Source organism: Delphinus delphis, chromosome 3 (assembly GCF_949987515.2).
Source record: "Delphinus delphis chromosome 3, mDelDel1.2, whole genome shotgun sequence".
Classification (NCBI taxonomy): domain Eukaryota; kingdom Metazoa; phylum Chordata; class Mammalia; order Artiodactyla; family Delphinidae; genus Delphinus; species Delphinus delphis.
In genome coordinates, this window is record NC_082685.1 from 2,651,555 (window position 1) to 2,675,795 (window position 24,241).

General features: G+C 57.2%; 2 protein-coding genes across 3 annotated transcripts; both read left to right on the forward strand.

Moving 5' to 3' along the window:
* The first annotated feature begins 4,487 nt into the window (after positions 1–4,487).
* SLC39A3 (solute carrier family 39 member 3) lies at positions 4,488–10,175 on the forward strand. 2 transcript variants are annotated; one of them, XM_060006518.1, is made up of 4 exons: positions 4,488–4,591; positions 5,204–5,319; positions 6,050–6,388; positions 9,250–10,175. In XM_060006518.1, the coding sequence occupies exons 3-4, from the start codon at positions 6,179–6,181 to the stop codon at positions 9,982–9,984; spliced, it is 945 nt and encodes a 314-aa protein (XP_059862501.1). In that variant the 5' UTR covers positions 4,488–4,591; positions 5,204–5,319; positions 6,050–6,178; the 3' UTR covers positions 9,985–10,175. The 2 variants fall into 2 exon arrangements, with proteins under 2 accessions (XP_059862501.1, XP_059862503.1); XM_060006520.1 differs by lacking the exon at positions 5,204–5,319 and having other exon boundaries at positions 4,498–4,591; positions 6,146–6,388.
* A 7,407-nt stretch (positions 10,176–17,582) lies between these two features.
* On the forward strand, positions 17,583–23,528 carry DIRAS1 (DIRAS family GTPase 1). Its single transcript, XM_060006521.1, has 2 exons — positions 17,583–17,662; positions 20,397–23,528. The coding sequence occupies exon 2, from the start codon at positions 20,464–20,466 to the stop codon at positions 21,058–21,060; it is 597 nt and encodes a 198-aa protein (XP_059862504.1). The 5' UTR covers positions 17,583–17,662; positions 20,397–20,463; the 3' UTR covers positions 21,061–23,528.
* Positions 23,529–24,241: the final 713 nt, after the last annotated feature.

A 24,241-nucleotide genomic window follows, 5' to 3' on the forward strand; every position in this document is an offset into this window, starting at 1 on the left:
CGACTTCCGTAGTTGTGGCACGTGGGCTCAGTAGTTGTGGCACACGGGCTTAGTTGCTCCGCGGCATGTGGGATCTTCCCGGACCGGGGATCGAACCTGTGTCTCCTGCATTGGCACACGGATTCTCAACCACCGCGCCATCAGGGAAGTCCCTCCCTTCCTATTTTCATTTTAGGATGTTTGCTTGCTATCAAAAGCTCGGTCTCATCTATTATCAACATTTCCTCCTGGCGTATCACTTGTCTTTTTATCCCATTCATAAGAGTCTTTCACTATGGGAGATTTTTGAAGTATTCAATGTAGTCAGATTTGTCAGTATATATATTTTTTATTGTACTCTGACAGTACCTGCTCTTACGTAGGTCCTGGCGTCTAGGAAGCTTTCAAAAATGTGTCTGAATGAATAAAAGCCCGAAGCTTTGCAGCTTCTTCTCTGAGTAGTCTCATGTTCTAAAGAATTATGAATAAATATTGCACATTACGAATTCTCCTATAGGAGGGAGTCACCCTGTGGGCACTTACCTGGTGTGCTGTTACTATGAACGATCCTTTTAGTTATTGTTGTGAATTACAGAAAACAGAAAAAGAGTCAAGTCACTTTGTGTCTAATAAAAATAGCTACCACACAAAATACAATGGAACACTACTCAGCTGTAAAAAAGAACGAAATAATGCCATTTGCAGCAACATGGATGGACCTAGAGATTATCATACTAAGTGAAGTAAGTCGGACAGAGAAAGACAAATACCATATGATGTCACTTATATGTGGAATCTAAAATGTGAGTCCATTGAGCTTATCTACAAAACAGAAACAGACTTACAGACATAGAAAACAGATTTGTGGTTGCCAAGATGGGGAGAGGCAGGGGAGGGTTGGATTGGGAATTTGGGATTAGCAGATACAAACTATTATAGATAGGATGGATAAATGACAATGTCCTACCGTATAGAACAGGGAAATATATTCAGTATCCTCTGATAAACCATAATGGAAAAGAATATGAAGAAGAATATATATATATATATGTATAACTGCGTCACTTTGCTGTACAGCAGAAATTAACACAACACTGTAACTAATAAGAACCTACTGTATAGCACAGGGAACTCTACTCAATACTCTGTAATGACCTATATGGGAGTAGAATCTAAAAAAGAGTGGATGTATGTATATGTATAACTGAGTCACCTTGCTGTACAGCAGAAACTAACACAACATTGTAAATCAACTATACGCCAATAAAAACTAATTTGAAAAACATTGTAAATCAACTATACTTCAATTTAAAAAAATACCTACCATATATTGCGTGCTTATAATGAAGCAAGCTCTGTGAAGGCAGAAAGTGACATTAAATGTTAAGAACTCATAGACATTTCATACTTAACCTCTGCAAAGCCAGACTTAGACTCTTGACTCCTCCAATGTCTGTGCCTCCTCCAGTCTTTCCTATTTTAGTGAATAACACCAGGATCCATCTAGTGGCTCAAACTAGAAAGCTAGAAGTCATTCCCGACACCTCCTACTCCTACGGCCCACAGACAAACCAGGACCAAGTCCTGTCAATTCACCCAAGATATCTTTCAAATTCATCCACTCCCTTCCTCCTCCCACCTACACCTAAACTAGCATCAGTTCTTTTTCAAATGACCCAACTGGTCTCCCTGCCTTCATTCTCGCTCCCTTACAATCCTTTCTTTACACGGGACTCAGAATAACCTTGAAACATCAGTTGAATCACAACCTTCACCTTCTTAAAACTCTTCAATGAGTTTTCATCATTGACTCACATTGCATCGATGGGGAAATTCAGATGCCTTAAAATGGTCTCTGGGAATGTCCTTATCACTCACCAATATTCAGACAGCCTGGCTTTCCAGTTCCTCCAATATCACAAGCTCCTTTCTACTTTTGCATCAAACATCCTCTCTTCACCCCTTACTTCTCACTGTTCTTTATTTGATTAACACAGAACTGTCTCTCTCTCTCTCTCTTTTTTTCTTCATAACACTTAGTACAACCTACAGTTTTCCCTTTATATATATGTATTGGTTATCTTTTTTTTTGATATGGACCATTTTTAAAGTCTTTATTGAATTTGTTACAGTATTGCTTCTGGCATGTGGGATCTTAGCTCCCCAACCAGGGATCGAACCCGTACCCCCCGCACTGGAAGACAAAGTCTTAATCCTTGGACCAACAGGGAAGTCCCTGTATTGGTTATCTTTTGCTGCATAACAAATTTCCCCAAAACTTAGTGGCTTATGATAACAACGTTTATTATCTCATAGTGTCTGTGGGTCAGGAATCCAGGTTCACTTAGCTGAGTCCTCAGCTTCAGGGTCCCTCAGAGGCTTCAATCAAAGTGTCCACTGGGCATCAGTCCTCTGAATGCCCAATGGGAGCAGGACCCCCCTCCAAGATCACTCGTGGTCATTGGCAGGATTTACTTCCTTGTAGGCTCTTGTGCCAAGGTCTCAGCTGTTGGCTGGATGTCACCCTCACTTTCTTGCAGTGTGGGCATCTTCAGCATCTCAGCTTGCTTTATCAAAGCATGAAAGCAAAAAGGCAATAGAGAGAGTTGTCTAGGAAGACAGAAGTCAGTCTTCTGAAACCTAATCATGGAAATTATATCCTATCACTTGACAATATCCTATTTGTTGGAATCAAGTCGCTGGGTGCAGCCCAGGCTTAAGCAGAGGGGATTATACGAGGACATGAATCCTAAGATGTTGGGATCATTTGGAACCATCTTAGAAGTCTGCCTAATAATATGCTATTATTTCATTAATACTTGTCTCTCCCACTAGACTGTGAACTGTGAGGGCATGGGCTTTTTCACTCCATTTTATTAAAATTTTCAAAAATTGTGATGAGATATACATAACATTAAATTTACCATTTTAACCATTTTTAAGTGTACAGTTCAGTGGCATTAAGTACATTCACATTGTTGTGCAACCATCCCCATCACCCATCTCCAGAACTTTCTCATCTTCCCAAACTGAAACTCTGTCCCCAGGAAACACTGACTCCCCAGCCCCTCCCCCGGCCCCTGGCCCCACCATCTACTTTCTGTCTCTATGGATTTGACTAATCTAGGGACCTCTTATGAGTGCGATTACACAGTATTTATCCTTTTGTGACTGTCTTATTTCACTTAGCCTGATGCCTTCCAGGTTCATCCATATTGTAGCATTCTCCACTTTATTCTTAGCAACTTTCCCTATGCCTGGCTCATGGTAGGCTGACAATAAGATTTTGGTTAACAGATGAATACAGTCCTCTCTTTCATGAGTGTGGTTGCTTTTTTTTTTTTTTCTTTTGCGGTACGCGGGCCTCTCACTGTTGTAGCCTCTCCCTTTGCGGAGCACAGGCTCCGGACGCGCAGGCTCAGCGGCCATGGCTCACGGGCCCAGCCGCTCCGCGGCATGCGGGATCTTCCCGGACCGGGGCACGAAGCCGTGTCCCCTGCATCGGCAGGCGGACTCTCAACCACTGCGCCACCAGGGAAGCCCAGTCTGGTTGCTTTTATGGGGCAGTGGATCAACCCATTAAAAAAAAAAAAAGTCTCCTCCTCACCTAAAAACTATCCATTTGACCCAGCAATTCCACTCCTGGATACACATCCTTAAAAAACCTAAAATAGCAATCCACCACCCAGCACTCTTTTTTTAAAAAAATATATTTTAATTTTATTGGAGTATAGTTGATTTACAATGTGTTAATTTCAGGTGTACAGCAAAGTGATTCAGTTATACATATACATATATTCATTCTTTTTAAGATTCTTTTCTCATATAGGTTATCACAGAATATTGAGTAGAGTTCCCTGTGCTATACAGTAGGTCCTTATTGGTTATCTATCTTATGTATAGTAGTGTGTGTGTGTTCATCCCAAGCCACCTCCCAGCATTCTGATAACCCTTACTGGGCTCTATTATTCCAGAGCGCTTGTCACCTTCTGACATAATTTTATTATTTATTATGTTTGTCGATTATTTTCTGTCTTCTCCTAGCACGTAAGCTCCAAAAGAGGAGAGATCCTTGTTTTGTTGACAGATGTTCTCCTAGAAAAGGTCCTGGTACATAGGAGGCAGAGATGTTGAACGGATAAATCTACATCTTAAACCGACGGGAAGGGCATCAGCAGCGAGGACGCTCCGAGAGAGGCAGTCACCCGTAGCAAATCGTTTTCTGACAATGGCCAAACCTCGATCCGAACGGGATTCAGCACCAGGAACCCCTGGACAGCTCTGGAAGCCAGACGCTGGCGGAACCATTCCGCTAGGGTCGGAGTTTCCCACCGGAGCCGCCCGGTGGCTGTACCCGCCGCTCAGTGGGAGGAAACTACTTTCCCTTGCCGGTAGGAGAGGTGGAGTCGCGGAGTGAGTGGCAGCCGTAACAGCCAATGGAGTGGAGACATTGGCCCGCTGAGCTTGGGGCGGCCAATGGGCAGGGGCGTGGGTGGGGCGTGGGCAGCTGCGCGCCGAGCCGGGACTAGACCGGGAACGCTGCAGTGGGGTTGACACGGCGCGGCGGTTGAGCGGTGGGCGGCTCCGGCGGGCGGGAGAGGACCCGGCGGAGGTACGTGTGGGCCGGGGCGGGACTGGGGGCCGGGGCGGCCCGGGGCCTGGCGGGCTCTGCCGCCCGTAAGCCGAGGCCCCGCCTTTACTGGCGATCTGTGTGATTTGCGTCCGGCTCCCCCGGTGGAGCGCGACTTGTCCCCTCTCGAGCGGGGCGCCCAGTGCAGCGCGGGACACACAGAAGGCGCTCAATAAGTGCTGAGTGAAAGGATGAATGAATGAACCCGTCCCCGCTGCCCAGCCCCATCAGCCCCCGGTTTGAGGGCGTCCAGGTCACCCTCACCCCCACGCCACAGACTGGGGCATCCCGACGCTCGGCAGATATTTATTGGGCGCCTACTGTACCTGGCTCTGGGCTGAGGAAGACACACTCCCTGCTCCCGTGGAAGTCTCAGCCCAGGGCGAGTGATGACATTAAGAGACTTTAAATTATGTAGTTCCCTGTAGCACCAATGATGCCAGGGGACGGGGTAGGAGACCCCTCTCCACTGGTGGCATCTGAGCTGACATGGGGACGCGGGCAGTGAGAACTGGGAGGTTGGGGAGAAAGCCTAAGGACAGGGGAGCAGCCGCAGTCCCTCATTCTAATGGGAACATTTTCGGGTCTATCTAGGGCGAGATCTGCTTTCCTTTGGCTTATTGAGTCCCCGTAAAGAGGTCCACATGCTTCAGCTCATCCGTTTGTTCAGCCAGCGGTTACTGAGCATCTGTTCTGCGCCAGGCCTTGCGGTGGGTACAAGGGATGCCATTTAGGGCAGGGGGAGGCCCTCCTGAGGGCCTGAAAGACAAGCATCATTGGAAGGTCAGGGGAGAGAGGTGGTCCAGGCCAAGAGAACAACCGGTGCAAAGGCCCTGAGGTGGGAACGGGCTTGCCACCGTCAGGGACCACAAAGGCCAGTGAGGTGAGGTGGAGCCCGAGCTGATGGTGCAGAGCCTTTGCCTCAGGGTAAAGCCTTTGGATTTTATGTAAGGGCAGTGGGACCCAGAACATTCTGCAACAATGGAAATGTTCTCTGTCTGTGCTGTCCAGTAGGGCAGCTGCTAGACTCAAGTGGCTATGGAACACTTGAAATGTGGGTAGCGCAACTGAGGAAATGAATTCTACATTTTCTATAATTTTTTTTAATTAAAATAAATTTTTTTGGCCGTGCCACATAACAGGATCTTAGTTCCCCAACCAGGGATCGCACCTGTGCCCCCCGCAGTGGAAGCGTGGAGTCCTAACCACTGGACCGCCAGGGAATTGCCTACATTTTATTTAATTTTAATTAACTTACACAGACACACTCGGCTAGCGACTGCTGTGTTGGACAGTGCAGCCGTGGAGAATTTTCTGCAGGAGACAGGGACGTGTGCTAGGCCTGGAATGGGGTGAAGTACTGGGGGTGATGGGCTTGGTTGCTTTAGCTGGTCAGATAACCAATCCAATAGCTGACGCGGTTGCCCCTGACATTCACAGTGGCTGGACTGAGGCATGAGCCCCCGGCTGCCTGGCTGGGCCCCGTAACGCGTCGTGGGAGGGGAGTGTGCGCCCACACATGGTTTGGCCCTGCAGTGACCGGTGACCGGAGCAGCCCGGGCCGCCGCCATGGTGAAGTTGTTGGTAGCCAAAATCCTTTGCATGGTGGGCGTGTTCTTCTTCATGCTGCTGGGCTCCCTGCTCCCCGTGAAGATCATCGAGACGGATTTTGAGAAGGCCCATCGTTCGAAAAAGATCCTCTCACTCTGCAACACCTTTGGAGGCGGGGTCTTTCTGGCCACGTGCTTCAATGCTTTACTGCCGGCCGTGAGGGAAAAGGTAAGGCTCCCTGGGGTGGCAGCAGCAGCCCTTGGCACCTTATGGCCAGTCGTCTCTGGTGCCTTTTGTTTTTTCTTTCCTTTTTTTTTTTTTTTATAATTGAGATATAGTTGTTGTGTTTTTGTTTTTTTTGGCTGTGCTGCGTGGCTTGGAGGATCTTAGTTCTCTGACCACGGACTGAACCTGGGCTCTCAGCAGTGAAAGCACAGAGTCCTAACCACTGGAGAGCCAAGGAATTCCCTAATTGAGATATAGTTGATGTACAATATTGTATAAGTTACAGGTGTGCAACATAGTGATTCACAATTTTTAAAGGTTATACTCCATTTATAGTTATTATAAACTATTGGCTATATTTCCTGTGCTGTACAGTATATCATTGTAGCTTATTTATTTTGCACATAATAGTTTGTACTTCTTAATCCCCTACCCCTATCTTACCCCTCCCCATCTCTGGTGCTTTTCAACCCTGATACCAAGGTCGGGGCCTTGACACTATAAGGGTGATGGGAAGTAGAAAATGAATTTGCTGTGTGACCATGAGTTGGTTGCGTCTCTTCTCTGGGTCTTATCTGGTAAACAAGGGGTCTGAACTAGACCTAGGGTTCCCGGCTGGTGGGCTCATCAGCCATTACCTGACCAGACCACCTGCCCCAGACACATGCACTTTGTCCTGAAGCTGGCAACTGTGGCCTCTCTTCAACTCCTGTATCGGTTAGCTACTCCTGTGTAACAAATTATAACAAACTTAGCATCTTAAAACAACACGTGTTTATTCCTACACAGTTTCTGTGGGTCAGCAGTCTGGGCACCACTTGACTGGGTCCTCTGCTGCCGGCTCTCATGAGGCTGCAATCAAGGTATCCGGTGGGCTGTGGTCTCATCTCAAGGTTTGACTGGGGATGGATTGGCCTCTGAGCCCGTGTGGTTGTAAGGCGGGTTCAGTTCCTTCCTGGCTGTCAGACTGAGGGCCCAGTGTCTCCCTGGCTGTTGGTTGGGAGCCACCCTCAGTCCCTGGCCACACTGTGCCATTTGCTTTATCCACAAGCCCCATCCTGTGCCTGGACCCCTGACGTTGAGGGCTGGGAGGTGTTTTATGCTGCTAAGCTTGCATTCCTCTGTTACACAGCGTGGGAAACTTGTGCACTTGGCATCAGTGAGGCTGAGATCGGAGTCCTCTCTGACACCCTCTGCACCCTCCCCCCACCCCCCCACCCCCCGCCGTTTCCCACATTCCCGCAGTGCCACCCCTCAGGCCTGGACTGCTGCAATGGCCTTGCCCTTCCCCATCCCCCTTCAGTGCTCGGGGCCCTCTAACAGTCCTTCCCAAACCACTCCTGGGCCGCGCCCCTGCCCCAGACTCCCCACGCCTCAGTGAGCCAGGCCCCTCCTCCTGGCCACCTGCCCGCCTCAGCCAGAGTGTCTGCCTCACAGTCTGGTGTGGCTGCCACTCACCATTCTGGCTGGTCAGGTTTCAGTGAATTGAAGCCAAACACACTTCAACGTGCCAGTCCTCAGCCGCACCAGCCACATTTCAAGTCCTCGTGGGCCACGCGAGGCTAGCGGCTTCCATATCAGACAGCACAGATAGAGGACATTTCCACCATCCGGAACGTTCTATGGGACAGCGCTGACTCAAGGATCTGACGAGGATGGCTGGATGTGCCGGCGAGCCTCATGCTCGTTCTCAGCATGTTCACCCAGTGGGGTGGAGTGGTGGGGGCTCTGGAAACAGCCTCCGGGTTGTGTGGAAGCCAGCCCCGTGCAGGCATCAGGGCCAGAAGCCCTGGCTGATATCCCAGTCTGGAGGCCAGAAGTCCGAGACCAAGGTGTCGGTGGGCTGGGTCCTCCGGCTGTGAGAGAGGTCTATCCCGTGTCCCTCCCAGCTTGTGCGGATCGTCTGCGGTCCTTGGTCCCTTACCTTGTGGCTCCATCACCCCAGCTCTGCCTCTGTTGTCACATGGCCTCTCCCTGTGTGTCTGAGTGAGTTTCCTGGGGTGGCCATAACAGAAGACCAGAGACGGGGGGCTTAAACAGCAGACACTTATTCTCTCCCAGGGCTGGAGGCTGCAAGTCTGAGACCAAGGTGCTGGCAGGGTTTGGTCCTCCTGAGGCCTCTCTCCTTGCTTTGTAGATGGCCACCTCTTGCTGTCTCTTCAGATGATGGCTCTTCCTCTTCCTGTAAGGACAGCAGTCCTAGTGGATTAAGTCCACCCTCACAGCCTCCTTTTAACTGAATCACCTGTTTAAAAACCCTGTCTCCACGTATGGTTAGTTTTGAGGCACTAGGGGTTGGGAGACTTTTATATAGAAATTTCCTTTTGTTGGGGAGACACAATTCAGCCCATCACACCTCAGTTATATCTGCAAAGACCCTTCTGACAAATAAGGTCACATTCTGAGATTCCTGGTGGACATATCTTTTAGGGGTCATGATGCAGCCCACTACACTCTTTTTAAATTGGTTGACATAGTGGACATGACGTGAGGCCTAGTCCCTTTCTAATAGAGTTTTTATTTTTAAATATTTATTTATTTATTGACTGTGCTGGGTCTTAGTTGCGGCATGCAGACTTCTTAGTTGTGGCGTGCATGTGGGATCTAGTTCCTCGACTAGGGATTGAACCCAGGCCCCCTGCATTGGGAGCGCAGTCTTACCCACTGGACCACCGGGGAAGTCCCTTTATTTTTAAATCCGTCAAGGATGAGCCACCACCCCTCTTTAAGACCTGTATGATTTGGGTATTTCTGCTACTTGAAAGGTGACGTCTGAAGAACCTGTTGCGTGGGCAGCGGGGTCTCGGCGGTCGCGCCTCTGAACCTCTGCCCGTCTTTTCCCCCTCTCGCGCCCTCTGCTCCAGCTCCAGAAAGTCCTGAGTCTTGGGCACATCAGCACCGACTACCCGCTGGCCGAGACCATCATGCTGCTGGGCTTCTTCATGACCGTCTTCCTGGAGCAGCTTGTCCTGACCTTCCGCAAGGAGAGGCCGGCCTTTATCGACCTGGAGACGTTCAACGCCAGCTCGGACGTGGGCAGCGACTCAGAGTACGAGAGCCCCTTCATGGGTGGCTCGCGGGGCCACGCGCTCTACGGGGAGCCCCACATGCACAGCCACGGGCTGAGTGTCCAGGAGCTGTCGCGCTCCAGCCCGTTGCGGCTCCTCAGCCTGGTGTTCGCCCTGTCGGCCCACTCGGTCTTCGAGGGCCTGGCCCTGGGCCTGCAGGAGGAGGGGGAGAAGGTGGTGAGCCTGTTCTTGGGGGTGGCCATCCACGAGACGCTGGTGGCCGTGGCCCTGGGCATCAGCATGGCCAGGAGCGCCATGACCCTGAGGGATGCTGCCAAGCTGGCCGTCACCGTGAGCGCCATGATCCCCCTGGGCATCAGCCTCGGCCTGGGCATCGAGAGTGCCCAGGGCGTGCCCAGCAGCGTGGCCTCCGTGGTGCTGCAGGGCCTGGCAGGCGGTACGTTCCTCTTCGTCACTTTCTTTGAGATCCTGGCCAAGGAGCTGGAGGAGAAGAGCGACCGGCTGCTCAAGGTCCTCTTCCTGGTGCTGGGCTACGCCGTCCTGGCGGGCATGGTCTTCCTCAAGTGGTGACCATCCCGCGCCGGGTGCCCGCCCTGCCCCCACCCAGCTGGAGCCTCGCCTCCCCCGAGGGTCCGAGCTCAGCCCCCGGGCTGCGCCTGCGCACAGAGGGGCCGCCCGGGACTGCACTGAGCCCCAGATCCTACACCCCGAGCCTTGGGGCACCGCTACTACTTTTACAAATTCTTCTCTTAAAAGTATTCACCAAAGCTGTGTGGCCATGTCATCCGTGGGCGTGGGGGTCTGGTGACTCGCAGGGGAGGTGGCCCCGGGCGTCCAGGTGGGGTCAGACGCAGACCCTCCCCACCCCTAAACACCGCTGGCTGTAGACGAGTGCGGGAGAGGCCAGCCTCTGTCCTCCGCAGCCATGGCTACAGTGCCATCGCCGTAGCCACCCCCCACGCCTTCCCTGGAGCCCTGCAGCACGTGGCGGGCCTGTCCCCAGGGTGAGCAGAGGGTCCAGTCGCTGTCACGTGATGCCCTGAGGGGTTTCTGAAAGGAGTCCGCCAGCCAGGAGCCTCTGGCCAGGAGCCTCCGGTTCGTTCGTGGTTAGTGGGGGTGATGGGGCTATGATTCCTGCCACCTGAGGCTGTGCTTCTGGGGAGACGGAGGTTCCAGGGATCTCGGAGCCGCCCTCTTCTTCCCTGCTTTCTGGTGCGACCGCCCTGCCCGGAGAGGTTGCTCTCCAGGGGCTGGGGTTCCAGGCCGGGCTGAGCTGCTCGGCTCCCCGAGGCCACAGAGCCCCAGGGCTGCAGAGAGTGCGGGCAGGCCTGGGGCAGCTTGGCCACAGGGTCTCCAGAGCAAGACGACTCCCGCAGGCCAGGGTCAAGGGCCATGTGACTCAGCTCCCCCAGGCCAGACACGAAGCTAGGACCCCCCTCGGGGAGCGCAGGAGCCTAACAGCCCCGTGGGGCTGGCCCGAACCCTCCCCTCCGTGGCAACAAGCTCTGTTAGTGTAGTCATGGCAACCGTCTCCTGCTCGGGGCTGAGCCAGGGCTGAGGGCCCTTCGGGGGGACTTGACTGTGTCTGCCCCCAAGCCTGGAGGCGCGGCCTCGGCTTCCGCAGCCCATCCCATTACTTATACCCTTCCTGTCTTCTCACTTGTCCACTCGGCCATGGGGCCCAGGCTCCTTCCTAGCACCTCTGATTGCCTTCCTCTCACTTGCGGTTGCTGCCCAGACCCACACTGGGGAGACTGGCCGTGGCAGTGGGGCTGTCAAAGCTTCCCGGCGAGGACGGGCCCCTCTGCCCTGTGGCCCTGGGCGCGGCGGGGCCTCCAGCCCGTCACTCCAGCCCTGTGGGGTTCCAGGAGCCGCTACTTGCTTGTCCCAAGGGGCGTCCCAGGCGCCGGCCTGCTGCCACCTGCCCGGCTCCGCGGGCAGGAGAGCACACAACCTCCGCCACGGCCCCAGCCTCATTCGGTGTCGATATGGGTCTCAGGGGGCAGGGCCGTGTGTCCAAGGCCCCCCACCTCCACTCTGTTGGAAGTATTGGGCCCGTCTCCAGGCACTTCTGTCTGGCTTTTGCCAGGACCCACGTCTGAACCCCGCATGGCCTGACCCTGTCCCCATGCTGGGAAAGTGACCCCTGTGGGCATGGGACCATCACCTCCACCTTGTCCTAAACCCACCCTTGCTGGCGACCCCTGCCCCTACTTCACTCCACCTTTGCCCCGGGTGGGCGGGATGTCATGGAGTGGCCAGATTCCAGAGCCTGCCTTTAGAAGGGTGTGGCCCGTGGGACGGGGCTGGGCAGGGTCCCCCAGGGGCCCCGTCCCCCTGAATCCAGTAGGAAGCCCCCCAGTGGGTGCAGAGCAGCCTGCTCCAGGCTTCCCCCACTCCATACTCCTTCCCCTCCGTTAGCTAAAGCACACGCACAGCAGGGGCCCCGCCCTCCCGCCAGCCATCAGCTTCCTGGGATGCCTGGGGACACCACAGGCCTCTCCACCCATCAGTTGCATTTCCCCTTCCCTTCCCTGCACTGGAGGCTTCAGGGTCATATCATCCCCCCTCACTCTAAGCCAGCTTCCAGACCACGAAGGGCGCTGCCACACCAGTGAGGGGGGAAACCCCGGGGCGCCCCATCCGTCCCTCAGACACCGCCACCCCGGTCCCCGGCATCCTCGGATCCCCAGCCTGCCCAGCCTCTGTCTGCCAGGCTCTGGCCTCTCTCTATGGTCCTGCCAGACCCAGCAAAACTGCTTCCAGGTCCCCCAGGGATGGTGGGACCCCAAGAAGTTTGGGGGGAGCTGTGTGTCGTAGGAGAGGACACAGGCTGCCCCGCCAGCACCCCCAATGCCACCCCTCCCGTCTGCTGTGGTTGGAGGGGCCAGGGTCAGCCCTGGGGTCTGCCTCCTGGGGCCACAGGGATGATGGTGTCACTTGGTCATTTCCGGTCAGCTTTCCCTGCTTTGGCCAAGGATCAAAGTTGAAAGCTGAGGTAAGAAGAAAAATGGTCGTCCCATCTGACGGGGGCCCCGGAGAGGCCGACCTCACTCCTGAGGTCCCCCGGCTCATGGTGGCCGTGTCCAGCCTAGACCAGGGTCTTCTCGTCTAGGCCAGCTCAGTGGCTCCATCTCCCCCACACCCGCTCTGACACGACAGGTGCCGTGTGGTGACAGCTCTGGCTGAAGAAGCCTGTGGGTTGGTCACCCACCACCTGGGGCCCTGGACCAGCCCTGACATGGAACTGGACGTTGGCCACGAAAGCCTTCGTCTCTGTGCAACTTTGCGCCATCTAGGATGCGTCGCTTTGAGATCTGTGTGCGTGTCTCACGGAGGAGAGGGGGCACACGCCTGCTAATGACCTGTGTATTGCTTGGTGTCAACCAGGCACAGCCACCTTCACTTGGACACGAGCGTTCCCAAGCAGCACAAACGCCTTTCTGTTTAAAGAAACAAAACTCCCAGCACAAAACGCCACCTTTATCTGGATGTGCCTGGCTGGGTCAAGGCCACCCCTAGCCGCTTGGCTGTGACCAGACAGGCTCCTGGCAGCACGATTATGGGCGCCCAATGCGGGGGCTCAGCAAGCAGGAGGGTTGAGCCAGGACTCGGCTCTGGTCCTTGGTACAGCGTCACCCTCACCGGCCCCGCCGCCCCCGGGCCGAGTGGAGTCGGGGCTCCCAGTGCCAGCCACAGCTGGATGCAGTCAGCCGGGTCCCCCTCCTTGATCTGGAGACAAAAGAGTAGAAAGTTAGGAGGCGGCACCCAGGACTCGCGGATTGAATCAAGCGTAATAACAGTGTCGTGGCTTCTGTTGTCTGCTGTTTGCGTTTCTGGTGGAGAAGTTATTAGTGTGGAGCCGGGGAGGGGGTCGCCAGTTCCCAGCCAGTCTACATCTTCTGGGCCCTGAAAGACAGGCATCGGACGGGATGCTGTGTCCCTGCACGCGGCGCCTCCAGGCCTGCCCTGACCACCAGCTCTGGACCCTCAGCCTTGCCAGGAAGAGAGGGTCATGCAGCCCACATGTCCCAGCCCGTGTCCACCCTGAGCTGTCTGTCAGCTTTGGTACAGAGCCGGTGACCGACCCACCTGACATTTTGAGAGCCTCCTAGAGGCTGGGACTGGGCTGGGACTCCTGAGGGCAGAAGGGGGCTGCTGCAGGGCTTGGGGTGGTTCTGGGAAGACCCTAGAATTCTTCTCCTGGCTGTCAGTTGGCTGAGGCCAGATTGGGCTGCAGAAGGGAGACCCCGTCCCTCCCCGACCCTGACACCCTCCAGGCCTCTGCAGCTCCTGGGGCAAGGAAAGCTGACCTGGCAGACCGCAGTGTTCTCGCCGAGGGCCCAAGTGATTGCTGTGTGCCCGGCCTGGCAGGAGAGAGCCGGGATGGGCAGGTGGGCCGTTTAGAGCCCCCCCTCTCAGTGCCTGGGAGGCACAGCTGAGGTGGTGCGTTTAAAGCAAAGGAAAAGGCCGCCACGGTTCACATGCCCTCCCTTTGAGGGACCGGCTGGGCCTCCTGCCGAGCTAGTCTTGGCTGGGGCAGGGCCAGAGATTTTTCATTTCTTTCTCTTTTCTTTTTCTTTCGGCTGCGCCGCATGGCTTGTGGGATCTTAGTTCCTCCACCAGGGATCGAACCTGGGTCCATAGCAGTGAAAGCCGGCGTCCTAACCACTGGACCGCCAGGGAATTCCCAGATTTTGCATTTCTACCAAGCTCCCAGGGGATGCTGGTCTGGGGACACATTTGAGGTCCATTGCCCTACCCCAGGGTCCCCCCAGCACTGCTGACGTGGGGCTGGGTCATCCTCTGGGGGGCCGTCCTGGATGCCCTGGGGTGTGGAGCAGCCTCCCTGGCCCCACCCACTCAATGCCAAGAGCCCACCCTGGTCATGGCAACCACAAATGTCCCCAGACATCGCCCAGGGTCCCCTGGGGGCAGAATCACCCCCAGGGGAGACCCACTGTCCTGGAACCTAAGGCAGCTCACATTCTAGCAAGGGAGACAGATGATAGATGGACACAAAATGTGATAAGTGCCCTGAAGATAAGCAAGGTGGAGGGAGAGCCACGAAGGGAGACAAAGACTAATTTAGCAGTGTGGTCAGCGGGGAGTCTCTGAGGGCCTCACTGGAGTCAGAAGATGGGTGAAGAGCTTTTCTGGCAGAGGAAGTGGCCTGTGCAAAGGCCCTGAGGTCTCCCTGCATGTCATGGTCCTTTTCTCTGACTGATCAAAGCTGTCCGGCTCTCTGTTAAAGGATGCAAGTGTGGCAGGGGTTCATCCTGCTGATGGCTTAGGCCCCAGTGACCCCACTCCTTGGAGGTGTTGATGACAACACAGCCCCGTATGTGCAAGAGCCCCTCAGGCCACTCCCAGGGGCTAGGCAGGTGGCTTCAGTGAAGGACCAGCATCTTCCACCAGGGGCTGGGGTCCAGCTCCCACAGGAGCTGGTGGGCAGAATTTGGGCTCGAGACACCAGCCCATTCATTTTTTAAGGCAAACTGTGTTTTGACAAATGACCTTCTTGTTTTTAAATGTTGACACCAAAGTTAAAAACAAATAAAAACCTCTGTGGGCCAAACAGCATCGGTGAGAGGCCGTGGCGCCCAGCCTCAGCTTCGCCCACATAATTGCATTAATCCCGGGAGCACAGAAAGAACAGAGCATGAGACCCAGCCACCTTCCTCCCTGAACGGTGGGTCTGGAGAGCGGCCCCCACCCGGAGCAGCTGGCAGGAGGCCCATAGGCTGCAAGGCCAGGCGAGGAGCAGGGACCTCTCAGGTGAGTTGCTGTCCGTTTACATTTGAGAGGACTTCTGCAGATCAAGGACAGCCAAAGTCCAGGTGTGCGTCCCTGGGCCAGGCCCCCAGACAGCCTGGGACAGCAGAAAGGCTGGCTGTGGCTTCAGAACCTGATGGACCCGAGCTCCAGCCCCAGCCCTGTCTCTTCCCAGCTGGGCCACCCCAGGGGAGCCGATCCCGTTCTCTGAGCTGATAAAACCCAACCCTCTCTTGCACTGGTGCATGAAGGCCAGGGCTCTTCCGGCCGCCCACGGGAAAGGGGGCACTGCCGTCCTAGTTTGGGGTGCTCGGGTGGGCGTTGAGCCCCGTGCCTGGGAGAGCGAGGGGGAGACTCTGGGGCCTGTCCTCTCCTGGCTCATCCGGCCCGGAGCCTGGCCTGGGAGCTATAAGTAGCAGCTGCAGAGTGCAGCGTGCCCACACTCCTAGGCATGAGTCAGCCTGCCCCCGCCTGGGCTGGTGCCCGGAGGAGCAGAGGGCCGGCCCAAGGCTGGAGGCCCAGCCCAGTGCCCCTGGTCACTCAGAGACGGAAGCAGGCAGGCAGTCGGAGCCGGAGGGAGCAGGGCTGTCATCTCTGACCTCCTGTGTGCCCAGCAGCCCCAGGAGGGTGGACGTCATGCCCGATAGATCGCTCCCAGCAACGCTGGGAGGCAAGACAATGGTGATCCTCATTCACAGATGGGGAGACTGAGGCTCAGACGAGCGCTTGGCCGGGATGTGGAGATCCACAGGGCTGTCTCCATCGCTGGCTGAGAGCACTTGGAGATGTGGGGCTGGGGCCGGGCCACCCTCTGTGGTGCCCCACATGGCCTAGGACAGGGCAGGAGTGGGGTGTGTCCGGGGAACAGCTCCAGGCAGCCAGGGTTGGATGGGGAACCGGAGGGGAGCTTGGGTCAGGTCGGGAGCAGCTCGAACGCCAGGCTGAGAAGCTGGACCTTGACCCGGAAGTGAAGGAAGCCAGGGGTGGCATGAGAGCAGGGGAGTCTGTGTGGTGAAGGCCAGGGTAGAAGGAGGGCTGGAGGGGGCTGTGCTGGGAGGCCAGGAAGGAGGCGGGTGGGATGGTCCAGGTGCTAGAGGCCGGGAGGTGCAGTGGAGGGGCTGAATCAGGGAGAAATGGGGCCCTTCAAGCCCCCAAAGCAGGACGAACCTCAGAGGCCCGGCCTCTGGGGGAGCCAGATGGTCTTGGGGGCAGTGCCCACCTCTCCAAGGGAGCAGGAAGGGTCTGGCTCAGCCAGAGCCACAGACATGTTGGGTCAGCAAAACTCAAGTAGCCAAGAGCCAGAGGAGCCCTTGGGCTCCAGCCGACCATCTGCTCACACACCTCATGATGGGGAGCTCATCACCCTACAAAGAGCCTCTTTCACCCTCCGACTGCTCTGACCCCAGAAGGTCCCTCCTTGTGGGACCCTTAGTGTCAGCCTATCCATGGAGGAGTGCCTGCTTCTAACAGGCTTGGGCCCTGGGGCGTTCTCACACCCACCCCTGCCTGGTTCAGTTGCTGTTTCCCAAAGCCCAGTCTTCTCTGAGATGAGTCTCCACCCTCCCAGTCTTCAGGAGGGAGGGGTGATGGTACTCTGTTGGCTTAATCGTGGACACACAGAAGTCAACCGCACAGACACTTCCCAAAGGCAAACGTTTATTCTCAGAGACAACTCCTATTTGATGAAGATAACATTTTCCTACCAGAAAACTGCAAATCCATTTTCCTTGTCTCCCTTTGTTCACCCCCAGCTTCAAAAGCAACTGTCCTTCCACCCCACCCCCGCCCCCAGCTCAAGGGCCCAAATGCCATCTCTGCCTTGGTGGCCTGCCCTTAGGGGCACCCACCCAAACCAAGTCCCACCCTGCCAGGACAAATCCCCCCCCCCCCCGCCCCCCGGGATGGAGATTAGTCTCCAGGTACGTCCCCACTGCCCCGAGCCCCCTTGGGCCACCTCTGCCTTCTCATACATCTATTGATTGACTGATTGATTATTCATTCCATCAATGACCTCCCCGCTGGGGGGCCCTGCCCTGGACCCTCACCCCCACCAGCCCAAGGGTGTCCCGTTCTGTTCCCCCAGGCCCCTTGTCTGCAGTTCTGTCAACTGGCCCCTTCTCTTTGCTCCTGGGTGACCTCGGCTCTGCCCCCATCTTGCCCAGCGGCCGGCTGCTGGGTGGCCCTGGGGTGCGCCAGCTTCCTCCCGGGGAAGAAGACCCCACCCCTATGGCGTCCCTGGCAGGAGCCGGTGTTCACCGGGCGGGGGTCCAGATGGGGCGGCGGTGACCTTGCCCGGGGGCGCGGGGCCGGGGGGAGGGGCGGAGCGCGGCGCCCGGCGGCGGGCGGGGACGGGCGGGGACGGGCGCGGGCGCGGCGGCGGCAGCAGCTCCGGCGTGCGGGGGGCGGCGGCGCCCGAGCGGACACGGAGAAGGCCAGCAGCAGCCGCGGCGGCGCCGCAGGGACGAGCGCGCAGGTAGGAGGCCGGGGCGGGGGACCGGGGCGCCGGGGCCCGCTGCGTCCCCCCGCGAGGCCCGCAGGTCCTCTCCCCGCGCGCCCTCCTTTGTCCGAGCCCCACCCTCCCCGGCCGCGGGGCCGGGCCCTCCACCGGACCCCCCTCCCCGGTCCGGCTGGGCCCCGGCCGGGCCGCCCTCCTCGTGCCCACCTTGGACAGCTCCCTCCCGGCATCACCCCTCCCCCGCGGTACTGACGGGCAGCCTTTCGGCCGAGCCAGCCCCTCCTCCGGCCCACAGGAGCCCCCCTGGGTCCCGCTGTCAGGGCGCCACCAGGAGGAATCGAGTGGGCCCCGAGCCCGTCTCCCCGCACCGCCGCCCCGTTCAGCTCTCCTGCTCCCTCTCCCAGCCGAGGCCCTCATCCAGGAGCCCCTCCTCTGGTGGACGGCCCTCCCCCACCACTTAGATCCTCCTCGGGCCCAGGGGAGCCCCCTCTCCTCAAAGCCCTCACTGGTCACGTAGTCCCTATGTCAGACCCCCTTGGGGCAGGCAGCCCGAGCCCCCAGGCCCTCCCCTGGGTGGGGCCTGCTTTCTGCACCTGAGGTCGCTCCAACCTCCCAGAGCAGTGGGCTCCGGGGACCCAGGACCTGGCAGCTTCCCCTGGCCCGGGAGCCTCAGGGTGGGCTGCCTTGCACAGGGGAAGGACCCCAGGCTGTGTAGCCAGCCGGGGCCGGGTTCAAATCCTGCTCTGCTCTGCCACCTCTCTGCTGTGACCTTGAGCCCATGCCACCCCCTTTTGCGCCTTGGTGCCCACAGGCCCCTTCCCCCAACCCCAGCCCATGGGAGGTGCAGGTGGCTTTCAGATGGCACCAGGTGGATTCCTGGCATGGGTTTGCGGGTTATTGAATGGGGCTCCGAGTCAGGGATCCCAGGCCCCGGTGGGCCCCTCCCGGAGGACACCCCTGCTGACAGGCCTGGAGCACTGCCAGGGGGTCTGCACCCAGAGCGAGGCAAGGGCTGGGTCTGGGGTGGAAGAACGGACGGTCACCAGCCACCCCAAGTCCCTCGGCCAGTTGTGGTGGTGACCCCTGGCTGCATGCTGATGAGCTCACTTCTTGGGGTGCCCACCCAGGAGAGGGTAGCGACTGCAGAGCAGGCTGGCAGCCCTGCCAGCCCCCCACCCCCAAGTGCTACGCATGTCACCAAGATGCCTAAAAACAGTCCCCCACGAGTTAGAACCGCTAAAGCTCCTACAAGTTTGCCTGGCACGTAATTTGTGAGGTACGTGTCGGCTGTTACCTTCTCCGTATGTCTTTTTCTGACAAACTTGGTCCTTTTGATCACTGAGAATGTGCCTTCCCAACCCACGGCCAGCCGAGTGCTTTACACCCTGGGCATTTGTGATTGATAACCACGTCCGTCCATCTTTACTGAGGGCTCTGTGTGCCAGGCACCTGGCCAAGGGCTTTATCCAGCTTATGGCACTGCTTGTGCCAGCGGCTCCGTGGAGTGGGCACTGAGACTGCTCCCATTTCACAGATGAGAACATAGAGGCTCAGGAACATCAATTTACTTGCCCGGGTTTTCACCGCCAGGGTCTTTCACACCATTGGGTCTTGCTCCCCGCCCTGCCCTCCACCCCGCTCCCGCCCACCACACACACACCTGAGGGAAGTAGCATGGCCTGGGTGCAATCTTGCCATATCTTCTCTATCCCATTGTAGACTCCGCCCCGTGTTATGGGACCCTCAGAGATGGCTGAGAAGGAGGCAGGGAAGGGGTCTCTGCTGTTTCTATAAGTAAGGACACAGATGCTTGGAGACAGGCTTCCTGCCTTCCCACCCCCAGGTCACAGTTCTTCTCCCACCTCCATCATTTCAGGAATTGCTGTGCTGTGTGACCTCCCGAGGTCACTGGACCTCTCTGAGCACAGGGTAGCGGAGAGGGGTGAAGAGGACCCCCTCGCAGGGAGTTCTGTTCCTACGGACACATCAGACCTGAGCGGGAGGCCAGGGCAGGCCAGACCATAGTCTGGGTTTGGAGTTCAGGGAGAGAGGCTTTCTCTCTTTAGGCTAAGTTTTACTTTTCTCATCTACAGCCTGGGCTGCTGTGGGAAACCCGCTTCATGATTTGCAAATTCTTGAACCTCCAGCATCAGGATCACAGTTATGGGATGAGGGGAGGAGAAGAGCTTTAAAATGCAAGTTCCCAGGGCTGTGGCCCTGAACCAAAGGATTCACCACTTCCAGGGCTGAGGCCCTGCAATCTGCATTTTAAAGACGCCCTACCACACAGCTCCCACGAGGTTGACGAGCCTCTGGGCTGGGGTGAGAGCAGGGAGCCTGTGATGGCTGGAGAGAGGCACCCCTTTACTTATTTTGTGGAGGAGAAACCCGAGGCTCAGGGTGGCAAAGCAGCTTGCCCAGGTCACAAAGCCAGGGAAAAGCCAGTGCCACCTGGGGGCTGGGGGAGCATGCAGGTGGAGAAAGCAGTTGGTGTGCACCCCACGCTGGCATCTCCATGCCTCTTCCAGCCCAGAGACCACTCCCCACCCCCGGGGAAGGAGTTTAGGCCCCAGATTTCGTTGAGGGGAAGCAGACAGGCAGAGGGTCTGGCTCTGAGCCTGTGTGCAGGGCAGAATGGCAGAGTCGACCAAATCAACCGGGATGCAGGAGAAATGCCGCTCCTCTGAGAGGCCGACCTTCCCACCCCCTCCTAGTGGGTGGTCGCTCTTGTCTGACACTCCTCTCTGTGCAGGGTTGGTCTGGGGTTCTAGCAGCCGAAGCGAGCCCTCCCGGCCCCACCCCGCACCGCCGCGTGGAAGATGCCTGAACAGAGCAATGACTACCGGGTGGTGGTGTTCGGGGCGGGCGGCGTGGGCAAGAGCTCCCTAGTGCTGCGCTTCGTCAAGGGCACGTTCCGGGACACCTACATCCCCACCATCGAGGACACCTACCGGCAGGTCATCAGCTGCGACAAGAGCGTGTGCACGCTGCAGATCACCGACACCACGGGCAGCCACCAGTTCCCGGCCATGCAGCGGCTGTCCATCTCCAAGGGCCACGCCTTCATCCTGGTCTTCTCGGTCACCAGCAAGCAGTCGCTGGAGGAGCTGGGCCCCATCTACAAGCTCATCGTGCAGATCAAGGGCAGCGTGGAGGACATCCCCGTCATGCTGGTGGGCAACAAGTGCGACGAGACCCAGCGGGAGGTGGACACCCGCGAGGCCCAGGCCGTGGCCCAGGAGTGGAAGTGCGCCTTCATGGAGACATCGGCCAAGATGAACTACAACGTCAAGGAGCTCTTCCAGGAGCTGCTCACGCTGGAGACACGCCGGAACATGAGCCTGAACATCGACGGCAAGCGCTCCAGCAAACAGAAGAGGACAGACCGCATCAAGGGCAAATGCGTCCTCATGTGAGCCCAGAGCGCCCGCCGCTGGCGCCCTGCTGTCCTGGCCCCAGGCCTCTCCCCACGTCCTGTGCCCCCGCTGCCCCCCTCCGCCTCCTCTTCCCTCTCCTCTTCCTTCTTTCCCCTCCCCCCACCATCTCTTCCACTTCTTTCCCTCCAATGTCTCTGGCGACGAGGCCCTGCCGAGCCTGTGGCAGACCTGGGGCTCCAGCCCGGCTCTGTCACGCCACTCTGCCTTCCCCTCCCTCTTTGCCCCGCCCCCCATCCTGTCTGTACGCCCCGCCAAAGCCAAGCGCTGGAGGTGGCCCCCTTGATCTGCACATGGGAAAACGGGGGAAGCTGCCTGTCCCCACAGGGACTCAGGAAGCCGGTTTTTCCTCCATCTCCGTGTCTCCCAGGACTCCCACCTCTGACTCTGCCCCCTGGGTGCCCCCAGCCAGACCTGCACCCTGCCCCTACATTAGATCACTGTGACCTTGCCGGGGAGGAGGGAGTTGAAATGCACATGGACCTCAGATTTTCTTTTCTCCAACTTGGTGTTTGACATACACTCCCCTCCCCCTTCCATCCCTCATGACCTCTGGCCTGTGCCCCCCTCCCCAGGTCCCAGACCACCCCTCTTGCCCCCGTCCCCACGGATTGGTGGGGGGCCTTGTGGGCTGGGTCTCAGGCCGCCAGGCAATAACCACGGGGCTCACAGCAGTGCCCCGCCAGCCCGGAATCTCACTCCTCGCCCCGCCTGGGCTTGGGGTGCAGGCAGGGGAGGCCCGGGACCGGCTGATGGCCACGGCACAACTCCAGGGGACTGTCTGGAATGAATATGGAGGGACTTCCCGGACACAGCCCGCAGACAGAGATCGAGACAGTTTGTCGCCGCCAAGCCCAGGGCAGGGAACCCGGGGTGCTGGTGAGGGGTTGCCGGGCCCTGTCCAGAGGCAGGCATCCGGACCCAGCACTGGCAGGATCTGAGGGGCTGGACGCAGAGCTCTGCCCAGCCCGATTCCTCCCATCTACGGGGCCCTCCGGGGGGGCGCACCCAGGAAGGCGTGGGTCCCCGCCACCACTGTGAGATTCTGTTTCTGTGAGTGTCTAGATGACACCACACTCACGGGACCCAGTGAGGCCGTGTCGGACAGTATGAAGGTGACCTGTAGGCCTGGGGTGGGGTGGGGGGCACCCCTGGGATGATGCATTGGGCCCCTTAGTGCGCTGGGCGGATGGCTTGTGTCTAAGCGTGTGTGTGGGGCTCCTGTGTGTGTGATGGTCTGTCGTGTGATCCCAGTGTAGGGTGTAGGCAGGGGTGGGTCGTGTGGTTGCCAGGAGGACCAGACACCTGTGACGTGTGAGCCTTGGCACCTGCAAGAGTGTGACTGTGTGCAGCTGCGTTTTCGGGAGTGGGTTACGGGATTTAGCAGAGAGCATCTGTGGACCTGTGTGTCCTGACTGTCTGAGGAGCACCACGCCTGCTGCACTCTGTCGTAAGGGGGCTCTCAGCCCAACATCTGTATCCATCAGCTGTTGCTGGGGAACACAGGAGCGCAAACTCAGCAACTTGCAACAGCACACATTTGTGGTCTCAGCGTGAGGCCAGCTGGGCTGTGGTCTCATCCAAAGGCATGACCAGGGACAGAGCCACATCCAGCTCATGTGCTCCTGGGCAGCGTTCAGTTGCCTGTGGTCTCAGGACTGAGGGTCTCAGCTGCCTGCTGGCCATGGCTGGAGCTGCCCTCAGCTCCCTGCCTCCTGGGCCTCTCCCTGGGGCCACTCACAGCGCTGGTGTCATTAGGTGCAAGGAAGCAGCACGTGTGTGTGTACGTGCGCGTGTGCACCCGCAAAAGAGAGGTCATGTGACCACGTGGACTGTACGTGGGTAAGAGGGACTGTTTGTGTCCATCTTGGTAGCAGTGTGTTTTTTTCCTTCTGCATCTGTATGGCTGTTCACTCCGCAAATATTTACTGGGCCCACTGTGAGAAGGAGGGAGTGTGTGTGTGTGCACGTGTGTGTCACCGCCCGGCGTGTGGACAGGCCCACGGAAGAACAGGTAGCATCCTGTCTGAGCACTGCGGAACACCCCTGTCCTGTGGCGGGTCCAGGGCCCACCAGCAGCTGGTGTTGACCCCTCCCACTTGAAGGTGCCAGAGAAAGTGGGGCTGCGCAGGGGTCTGCAGCCCTTTCTCAGGGACACACCCTGATAGCACAATCTCCCTGGGGCTCTGCCTGCCTCCAGGCCTCTCCTGCCCCAGGCCCTGCCCGGACCCTGGGGTTCTCCAGCAGGAGGGGGCCCAGAGCCTGCCCCAGCTGCTGGCCCGTCCTGCCTCGGCACCGGTGGGTCTGGGGACCGTGCCAGGCCACGCTTGCTGTCTCCACCCCTGCCCCCTCGCCTCCTGCATGTGGGTGCCCCCCGACCCCACTGTGGGGTCTGTGTAGCATTCGCTCTACAAATAGTCTTCCTGCAATAAAGAAGTGGATTCCGCATTCCCCAAAAGTGCGCCTTTTTTGGGTTGGGGAGGTCAGCTCGCCACCTGTAAAGGATGAGAGAGACCAGAAAGATGGGGGTGAGGGATGGGTCTGTGGGAAGAGTTCCGACTTTTGTGACGAGGACTCTGGGGCATCCTGGGAACATTTCAGTGCTTCACCCCTGTGACCCCCACAAGAGATCACACCAGCCCCGCTGGACCCTGTACTTCCTGCAGCCATTGAGGTGATCGGGCAGGCACTATGATCCTCATATTACCTGGAGAACAACCTGCAGGATGTAAAGCAACTATACTCCAATAAAAATTAATTAAAAGAACAACAACAAACAAACCTGCAGGGCCTCAGTTTTCCCATCCACTAAATGGCTCAGGGCAGATTTCGTGAATTTATAAACACGGCCAGGACTAGGGTGAGAGAGCGAGGCACTCACCACGTGTGACAAAAAACTCAGCCATCTAGATACATATTTTACTGCAATATTTAATGTAAAGGAAGCCATGATGCACAGAACATCACTATTTTTGAAATAAAGACAGGATCTGACAGGGCTGGGGCTAGAGAGTAGCAAAGGAGGTGGTTTGCACCAGCGCAGAATCAAATCTTGTCTTTCTTTAAAATTTTAGTTATTTTGTTCATCATGGATTATTTCTGCATTTATTTTGACTTTTTAAAATATGGCATTTATACAGTATTTATCTGGATGGTGAGTGTT